This window comes from Gopherus flavomarginatus, chromosome 20 (genome assembly GCF_025201925.1).
Source record: "Gopherus flavomarginatus isolate rGopFla2 chromosome 20, rGopFla2.mat.asm, whole genome shotgun sequence".
NCBI classification, from domain to species: Eukaryota; Metazoa; Chordata; order Testudines; family Testudinidae; genus Gopherus; species Gopherus flavomarginatus.
The window spans coordinates 18,393,949-18,403,685 of NC_066636.1; the positions used below are offsets into that span (position 1 = coordinate 18,393,949).

General features: G+C 50.5%; 1 protein-coding gene across 3 annotated transcripts; it reads right to left on the bottom strand.

The window, feature by feature from the left end:
* Positions 1–984: 984 nt before the first annotated feature.
* On the bottom strand, positions 985–8,939 carry LOC127038170 (acyl-coenzyme A thioesterase THEM4-like). 3 transcript variants are annotated; one of them, XM_050930645.1, is made up of 7 exons: positions 8,825–8,939; positions 8,111–8,241; positions 5,457–5,616; positions 3,563–3,728; positions 3,311–3,421; positions 2,314–2,438; positions 985–1,506 (listed from the first exon to the last, which is right to left on the bottom strand). In XM_050930645.1, the coding sequence occupies exons 2-7, from the start codon at positions 8,237–8,239 to the stop codon at positions 1,448–1,450; spliced, it is 750 nt and encodes a 249-aa protein (XP_050786602.1). In that variant the 5' UTR covers positions 8,240–8,241; positions 8,825–8,939; the 3' UTR covers positions 985–1,447. The 3 variants fall into 3 exon arrangements, with proteins under 3 accessions (XP_050786602.1, XP_050786600.1, XP_050786601.1); XM_050930643.1 differs by having other exon boundaries at positions 8,111–8,244; XM_050930644.1 differs by lacking the exon at positions 8,825–8,939 and having other exon boundaries at positions 8,111–8,429.
* Between the last annotated feature and the right edge of the window lie 798 nt (positions 8,940–9,737).

A 9,737-nucleotide genomic window follows, 5' to 3' on the forward strand; every position in this document is an offset into this window, starting at 1 on the left:
GGCTAGTGATAGTTAAGGTCACAAATTTGCAGCAAACCTGGTGCTCTGAGATCTGCTCCTTGCAGGATTGGGGCCCTGGAGAACAAAGTTGCTGAAGAGGAAAGAGGTTCAGCCTGACTAAGATCTGTTGTTACCCAAATAACGTGATTGTGAAATGCTGCTGGGGTGCCTCACGCTTCCAGTCTCCTGGTGAGGCAGGCCCCACTTCAGGGCAGCTGTGCTGCATTACGGAAGACGTAACCTGGCCAGGGATCCCGGCCCACACAGAACAGGAGCGAGAGGCACCTGAATCACAGCAGCATTTCGGAATCAAGATCATGTCCATTCCTGTGCTCCGTTTACTGATGGAAAACACGTACGTCTGCCGTGGAAAGCAGAGGCATTTTGCAAACGTTTCGTCTGATCAAAGGCCCGATTTTCCATGAAAAAGAAAAAAGGTTTTGACTGAAAATTTTCAACCAGCCCTAAAAATGTCTCTGCAAAACTTGGCGGTGACTCTTGCCTGACGGTGCCTTCCAATTCCATAGATCTATCCCATAACCGGACTCCGATCTACTTTTTCATTCCTGCGTTGGCGCTGCAGAGCTTACGAGAGCAGGGGCTGGCTTCTCTTCGGGCTTGCGCATCACTAACACATCTGTCCACTAAGATCCCACGACAGGGACAAATTAAGTCCTAGGTTTCCTTCTTTTAGGCATGGAAGCCAAATTTCCACCACACCCCCACACACACTTCTCCATGCTAAAGGAGAATGGGTCACAGGCAAGAGTATGAGATACAACCTGGGTCTGGATCACCCTGTCTAGTAGAACTAGACCTGAACTGAACTAGCGCATAAGGTTTTAAAACCCGTTACCCATCCCGAGGCATGTAAATCGCGTATGCTCTGAAGGACAGACAGCATGCTGGATCACAAGCCAGCACGCAAGTTTCCTCAGCAGACAAGAGGGCTGGCAGACAAAATGGAAACTGCAGTAAGAGATATCCGAAAGAGCGGAGAGAATCTACATGCTTGTAATGCAGTAAGTGGCTGACCAAGGGTTAATTGCATTTGTCCTTTGATAAAAGCATCTGAAGTTGTAACACACAGCAACATGCAGAGCTCGCTGACTCTGACGTCCATAGACGGCACCAACTCCCAGCAGCAGTTCCCTGTACAGCAGGCAACGAATGAGATCTTCATGTTCAGAGGTTAATCAGAAACTGACCGGCCAGCGAAGGGTGGGACGACACGACAGCTGTGGTAGAGCCCAATGGGCAGAGGTGGCCTCCAGAGAGTCGATGAATGCAGAAGAATCTGCACCATGTCACTGTTAATCAGGAGAAGTCCAGGGCAGAGCTCTCTCTTCAGAACAGGAGAGATCAGAGCAGGGAATTAGCAACTGGAGAGAAGCAGAGGCCGTAGTGGGCTCGGCTGCAGCCTGGTCGTCTGTCGGGGCAAGACAACTCACTGGCAGCTCATCTGCTGCTGCAGGGACTTTGTGGAATCCAGCCGGATAAACAGAGCTAAACCAGGACGGAAGAAAGGATGGAAGTGTCAGCTCAGAACAGCCACAGCAACCAGAGAGCCACCTGTGTGCGGGGCCCTGTCGCTTCCCAGGGAGAGGAAGCATCTGTCCTGTGCTCTGCCACCTATGGCACAGGGCTGTTCTCAGACAGGTAGAGCTCCAGTAGGGGGACCCTGCAGCTTCCACCCAGGTTGTGAAAGGGACAGAGGCTTGGAGCTGCAGTCTGTCTCTGCAAAGCAGCAGCAAGGGCCAGTGCTGGGTATTTCCTTACTGCTTCAGACAGTGTGTACCTTCCGCAGCAAAGAGACCAGGTCAAGACCTCAATCCTACAGCACAATCCACTAGCGAGGAGCCCTGCACCAGAGAAGTGGCCCTGACTTCAGTGGGACAGGGCTGGCTAGCAGGTTGCACCGTGCACCGCACTTTAATAGGTCTTTGCTGCCCTCAGGTGGCTGGTGAGCCTGCTGCTGCTGAGGCTGGTGCTTTTAGAGAACAAGGCTCCGCGGGGGTTGGCCTCACTGATGACCCATCTAGACTGGGACACCTAGAGACAGATGGTTCTTGGAGATGGGGAAGGGGAGGGAGCAAACAGGACTCCATGTCACAAGGGGTTCATTCAGTGTGGTCACGTCCAGGTACCAGCATGGGAAGGCACACGCTGTGCCAGATCCCGTTTCTATTCCCCATGCAAAGCTATTTCCACTGGGACAGAAAGTCTGAGGCCGCACAGCCCTACCTGACTGCCCAGGGGCCAAGCATCCACAGCTTCCACTTCATCTAGTAAAGCCAGCCGCATGAGCCTTACCGGTTGCCTCTGCATGAAGCGTTTGGCCATCGATGCTCCTGACATGGCAGGACAGAAACACTTTCCTTCCCTCGACTTGGTCCACTTTGCTGTCCACCAAGACCACCGAGCCCAGTGGAATGGGGCTGCGAGAAGAAAACAGCTGGCTGTTAGTGAGATTCCACTTCCTGTCCTATGCCGCTGAGTAGCACGTCTATGAACCGTTGAACAGCCACCGCGTTCCACCCCAGAGGTGGCAGCACTTTAGTGGCGGGTGAAGGAATCTAAAATTTCCTAGAAAGAGAATTTCATGAAGCTTGGGCTAAAGTTGAGAACACAACCTTAACAAGTAAGCTGTATCACCCAGAGAGGACAGAAAGTCTAAGCAGTGGCTCCCAACATCAGCTTTTACTCTGACATCACATCCTCACCCACACTGTCACTCCAGTGCCTGCAGAGCCATCCTCGATAGCACGCTGCTCTACTGCGTATAGAAATGAACCGGCTTTTGTTCTGAGGAGTACTTAGGAGGATGTGACTATCCTCACAACACCCCAGTGAGGTAGAAAGGTGATGTCCTCATTTTACAGATAGGGAGCAGAGAGATCTAGTGGCTTCCCAGGGTCTTAAAGGGAGTCTGAACCCAGATCCCAATCCAGCGCCTTAACTGCAAGCCCACTGTTCCTTAGAAAGGCTTGTCTGGATGTTGTAGAGGGGCGAGCGATTCCTTAGTGCCTGGGCAATAGTACATTGATTGAGCTGCAAGCATACTCAGATCTTTCTGGATGAACGCGGCTACAAACCTAAGGGCCCCAAGTTGTCAAACCATTCCAGAGTAGGACACAACTGAAGTTATTATATGACCCTTAGTCGTGGAACCACAGCGCTAGGTGCTGCACAAACACAGACCCAGGAGATAGGCTCTGCCTCAAAGCGCTTACAATCTCTTTGCACTGTCACAGGCCCCCTGATTTTACTGGTAAGCCCTGCGGCTACACAGAAGCCTTAATTCACCTACTTCCTGTAGTTTATACTGAGGTTGGCTGTCATCACCCTGCCAGCAACAAATATAGCGCAGCTCCCAATCGTGCTGTCAATGATCGTTGCAGTGGAGCCCCCGTGGGCAAACCTGAAAGGCAGATTGGGAAGGTGACGTAAGACAGGGTTGAACGTGATCTCCTGAAGCATGAGCGCTGCCACTCTCCCACCCGTCAATTGCGGTTAAGCGGATCACAACTCTCAGGCAGGACAATTAACGGGATCTCCTCACCCCGAAGGCCCTTCCAGATAGGGGCCTGGCTGGAAGAGACACACCATCCTTTTCTCAGACGGGTTAAGGAACATGGCATATTCGAAGCCCACTCCTTCCGTATCCATGTTTCTGAGGAAGAGACGGGTTTCCTTCCGCTCCTTCTCAGACGTCAGCTTCAGCGATTCTAGCAAGATAGAAGAAAAAAGTGACAACAAATGAGCAGCAAGGTGCAAAGCTGCTAGGAGTTAAAGGCACAGCACCAGGCTAAAAACAAAGGTCCCAATGCACAAAGATTTCCGTGGATGTCATAGGCTCTGACTTCTTCTGGAGCCGGTGGGTGCTTGGCCTCCCTCCCCCAAAGTCCCCACCCCCATCCCTGTCCAGCCCCTTCCCCCAAAGTCCCTGCTCCAACTCCACCCCCTCCCTGCCCCTATTAAAGTCCTTCCCCAAATTCCTGGCCCTGCCTCTTTCCCCCTCCCTCCCAGAGATTGCTACAGCTGTTTGGTGGCTGCAAGCACTGGGAGGGAGGAGCAGAGACCTGGCGCACTGGGAGGTGGTGGGGGGCGGGCAGGGCAGGGAGCTTGGCTGCCAGTGGGTACAGAGCCAAGCCCCGGAGTACCCACGGAGTCGGCGCTCCAGCCCCAGAGCACCCACGGAGTCGGCGCCTATGACGGATGTTAGGAGCCTGAATACGTTTGTAGATCTGGGCCTAAATCCCTTACTTGTGTGGCTAACGACCCCTTGGATTGTTACGATTCAAACTGTTACAAGGTGAAGGTTATTTTTCCATTACGGATGCTTTACAGATTTGATTGAGTTGAACTGCAAAGCCAGGCTAGTCAGTTTCGCTTTCTAGTTCTGCACTAGAACACAGGTGATATTTGCTGTTTGATAAGCTAGGGCAATGTGCTTACTGCTGAGCCAGCCACAAAACACAGACAGGCCCAGAGTTCACAGGGTGCAACGGGAGCTCAGAGGAAGGGAGACAAGGAAGAAAGGTTTTTTTTTGTTTCTAATGTTCTATTGACTCATTTCCTATGGGAGCCTCCAAGGACATGAGTCTGCAGGAGGGGAGAGTAGTTTGGCAGACTGGAAGCATATTTCATGGCTGAAGGGCGGCATGGAAAGAAACACAGAGATGGTTGCAGGAGAAACAACTGACCACAACAACACTTGCATAGAGGGAAGGGGAATGTTTAGATCCAAACCAAAATACAGGCAAGGAAATTTAACAGGAAGTAACATCAACAGAATTCTCATTTGGTAACTGACTTCTAGAAATGCTGGACACAAGATATTACAGAGGCAGGATTCAAAAAGATTCGCCACTCGTAGAAATAAAGAAACTATTCTCCAGAGTTACGCTGACTGGAGAGAGGGGTAAATAAGGGATATCAATCCTCAAGGTTCAGGATCTAAACCGAGCCATCAGCTGCTTGGGGTTGGGATGAAACGACCATCTTTGCATAGTTATTCGCTAGGGGGGAAAGGGGTTGTATTACCAGCTACTGTCAGAGACAGGATGGCTCATTGGTCTGGTCCAGAACAGGAACTTACAAACAGGAGAGTGAACAGACATTGTTTGCCAGAGCTGGGGTTGATATTTAGACTCTACCCAGGAGGTGGCAACAGGAATGTGAGATGGTTAGTGGTAACACACACACAAAAAGTATCTCAGGGTAAAGACAGGGGGGTCTGATTTTCCCCTCAGTTACACCAGTCCCCACTAGCACTATTCTGAATTTACACCAGTGTTGGTGGAGGAAAACTCAAGCACGTGAACCAGTTCATGTCTTCAATGGTTTAGTGGCAACCCCAGCACATATCAGAGAAGGTAAAGGAAGTAGGGTGACTACTTGATCCAGAATTCCAGAGGAAGACACACACGCATGCACACCCCAGAAAGACTTGCCTGGTATATGATCAACACTATTGTTGTAGGAAGGAATCCTTTTCCATGTCCCATCTTTACACATCTCCAGGAACCTGCTATACAAATCCATCATGCCCTGGCTCCAGCTGGAGTTGGGGAGGGCATAATCCTTTGACTGTCTGGCCTGAGAGAACCAGGTCTGAAAAGAAATTGTTGAGATATTGTGACGCTGGTGACCATCTCCTAATAATCCCGCTAAGCATCCATCTAGCACTCTGAGCCTTCAAAGCACCATGAAAGCTTTAATCCATCCCATTTGACAAGGCAGAGATCCAGACAGTCATATATGCAATCTGCCTGCTTTCTGTTGGGTTTCTTTTTTGCGTAGGGTCTAACTAGACAATTCTGAAAGGTACCCTGACTGCATCCCCTTTTGGAAAACATCATTCTCCATTTACTTCCTGTGAGAAGGTTTCCATGCAATGACGCAATGGGATGCTGTTATTTATCTAGTGAACACTGAACACGTTTTCAGAAGTAGTCACAAGACAGAAAAACCACCACACAAATCCAGAGTCACATAAGGGCACCTTATCATAGATATCTAGGGTTCAAAGGGACCTTGAGAGGTCCTCTAGTCCAATCCCCCACACTGAGGCAGCACTACGTAAAGCTAACCATCTCTGACAGGTGTTTCATAGAATTGTAGGACTGGAAGGGACCTCGAGAGGTCATCTCGTCCAGCCCTCTGCACTCATGTCAGGACTAAGTATTAGTTTGTCTAACCTGTTCTTAAAAACTTCTAATGATAGAGATTCCAAAACCTCCCCTTAGAAAAACCTGCTGACTATAAGGATTGCTAATATCTAACTTCAGTCTCCTTTGATGCAGATTAAGCCTATTACTTCTTATCCTATCTTCAGAGGACATGGAGAACAACTGGCCATCCTACCTTCAGAGGACATGGAGAACAACTGGCCATTGTCCTCTTTCTAACAGTCTTTCACATATTTGAAGACTGGTGTGGTCCGCACACAGTCTTCAGCCCCCCACCTTGTCCAGCTGTTAGTGAGATCTAGCTAGACACAATGAGCCAAATATTCTGAACATTCTTTCCAGGGTAGAAATGCAGTGGTTCCTCCCACACTGGATGCAATTAGCAAACGGCATCAAGTCAGCAGTATATAATTTTTTCCGCAAGTAAGCAGAGTATACTTTAATGGGGTAGCAAAATATTGCTCTATAAACACAACTCACAGTTAAGTGTTTTGTTTTGTTTTTTTAAAACGCAACTGATATACAAGTTTCCAAATCCAATTTACAGTCATTATGGATGCTTTGTTGACTGAATGCATCTCAGATCAATAAAGTCACTTTTGCTTTTGATTACAATCACTTTCAGTTTCAGCACCTCTGCTGCCACATTACAAACCGTAGCAGATCAAAGTTTGGTTTTAAAAAATAACTCTTCATTTGAAGAGCAATCAAAGTCTGTGAAAACTTTTCTATTGCTCTTTGTTCTTCAAACCTCAAGTTTCAAGTTTTGGCCCAAATACTATAGTGTGTTATAATTCAGGAGATTGCTGCCTGTAACAAAGGTAGCCCTAATGTGTTAATCACGTTATCTGCTAGAAATATTTCCAAGATAGCAATTGGGATTAAAAATGCCTTCACATGATTTTAGTGGCATAAAGTCTTCTGTGACTGTTCTAAGGAACAGAAGAGAAGGTGGTACATAATTCAAATCACACAGAGCAACCTATGAGATACTCAAGAAAAAGTTGAATATAGCAAATGAAATTCTGATGGGATTGATTTGTTATATTTAAGAAAGGCAAAAGCATCTTTGTTATAACATAGTGTTGTTCATAATGCTTCATATTCCAGACACAAGAATTCTTTCTGATTATTTTCCGAGAATTGCAAGTGCTAGCCACCCCTTCCTCACAGTAGCCTGGGAAACAGGGCCACTCATCCACTCTCTCAGCACAGAACACATTTTTAAACAAACCTACAGCTTTCACCAAGTTAATAAGGGAATGACTAAAAGACATTTCTCTCCATTTTGTCTTCTCTATTCCATCAGAGGCGTTTTCAGCCAACTGAACTATTAGATGGGTAGGCTGGAGAAGATTCACCTTAAAAGCATATATCTGAACTGCAGTTCTGTGCTAGAATACTAAATCATTTTGCATAGATAGGAGGAAGCTGAACTGTCTTTAACTCAATGGTTTTCAAAATTTACAACCACTAATAGTAGCTGGCGATTATATAATGCCTTTCGCCATAGGGTAGAAGAGCACCCCCCTCCCCCAAGACATTTCTCTCTCTCTTCACGTTATGGGGAACTGGGAGGCAGACAGGTTGAGAAATTAAGACTAGACACTGATTTTAGGTGCCTCAACATCTGTGAATTCAAGCTGAAACACTGTGGCCTAATATTCATAAATCCTGAGTGCCCACAACTGCAGAGTCACTGGGAGATGTTCAGTAACCCTGAAGAGCAGACCTCAAGCTGGGCACCCAGAAATTGAATGATTACAGATGAGTGGTCACTTCTGACCCAGTTTAAGTGATATGTCCAAAGCCAACAACAGAATCAGGGTCAGAGTTAAGATTAGAAACCTGTTGGCTTCTGGCTCCCTGTTCCCTGCTCAGTTCATGCATCTCTCAAACTGGGAAGTGATACTCACCACGGAGCTCCAGAGCGAACTGCATGGGGCAGCTGGACTTAACCCTCGAACGACACCGCAGCGTGACACCGTTGGATCCGGACCACGACCAAGCCCCCTTCTTGCCAACCTAACACAATTCCTCCACATGGCTTCTAGTGCAGAGACAGCAAACACTGAGACTTGCTCTGCCAACGCAGCCTTCAAATGTCTCTGTAGGAACGCAAGCTGGTGATGCAGCCGGGTGCAACGAGCAGGAATCACTCGCCTCAGGCTTTTAGCAGCATCACAAGGGGCCCACTCCCCAGATGCTGAGTTCACAACTGCCCGCTAGCAGCATCTGGGGCAGGGTGGGGACTCGGGGGCAATCCTGTCCGTTCTGCCTGGGGCTGCGCAGCAAGGACTGGACTAGCCCCAGCCAGGCTCTGTCACACCAGCAGGGGCTTTATGACTTACAGCTGCACCACTGGCCTGAAAGGGGGGTTGGGGGGGGGCTCAGCCCCCGCCCCCACCCAGGCCAGGCTGCAGCAGCAAGAAGTGAGGAAGGGGAAGCCCACAACTGGGGGGTCCCTAAGGAACGGAGGGGAGTTGGGGGGGAATGGAACAGCCTCCCGAACTTCACCCCAGGGCACCCCGAGTGACCTCTGACCTTGGAATGACCCCCTGGCCCCAGCAGGTCTGTGACCTAGGGGGGCTCTAGGATGACCTCTGACCCCGGGGGGGCTTTCCACTGACCTCTGACCCCAGTGCAGGTGGCAGTTCCCGCCTCCGCCCCCTAGCGAGCTTCACCGGCAGCCCAACGTCAGCTGCGGGGCTGGGGCCGGCTTAGACGTTACAACAGCGTGACGTCACGCGCCCCGTCACGTCACAAGGGTGGTGCGTCGCAGCTCCGCCCCTTCCGGCGCCTTCTTCCCTGTTGCCATGGGAACTCGGGGAGAACGGACGGAGCCCAGCAGCCTCGTTCCCACCCCACGGGGGGGCGGGGCTGTTATACCTTTCCCGGGCGCGTAGATTCGCCGAGGCCTCCCATGGAGAGAGACAGTGCGGGGCTTAGAGAGCCCGGCCAGGCTCTGCAGCCCCCCAGGCTAGAGCCCCTTGGAATTATCCTCGAGTCCCGTATAGCTCCCTAGCGCCCGCCCTCCCCCCCCGGTCCATATAGCTCCCTAGCGCCCGCCTTCCCCCCCCCGGTCCATATAGCTCCTAGAGCCTTCCCTCCCCAGGTCAATATAGCTCCCTAGCGCCCATAGAGCCTTCCCTCACTGCCCCGCCCCCCAGGTCCAGCATAGCTCCATAGAGCCCTCCTTCCCCAGGTCCATATAGCTCCCTAGCACCCATAGAGCCCTCCCTCCCTCCCCCCCAGGTCCATATAGCTCCCTAGCGCCCATAGAGCCTTCCCTCACTGCCCCGCCCCCCAGGTCCAGCATAGCTCCATAGAGCCCTCCTTCCCCAGGTCCATATAGCTCCCTAGCGCCCATAGAGCCTTCCCTCCCTCCCCCCCAGGTCCAGCATAGCTCCATACAGCCTTCCCTCCCTCCCCCCCAGGTCCTTCATAGCTCCATACAGCCTTCCCTCTCCAGGTCCATATAGCTCCCTAGCGCCCTCCCTCCCCCGCCCCCCAGGTCCAGCATAGCTCCATAGAGCCTTCCCT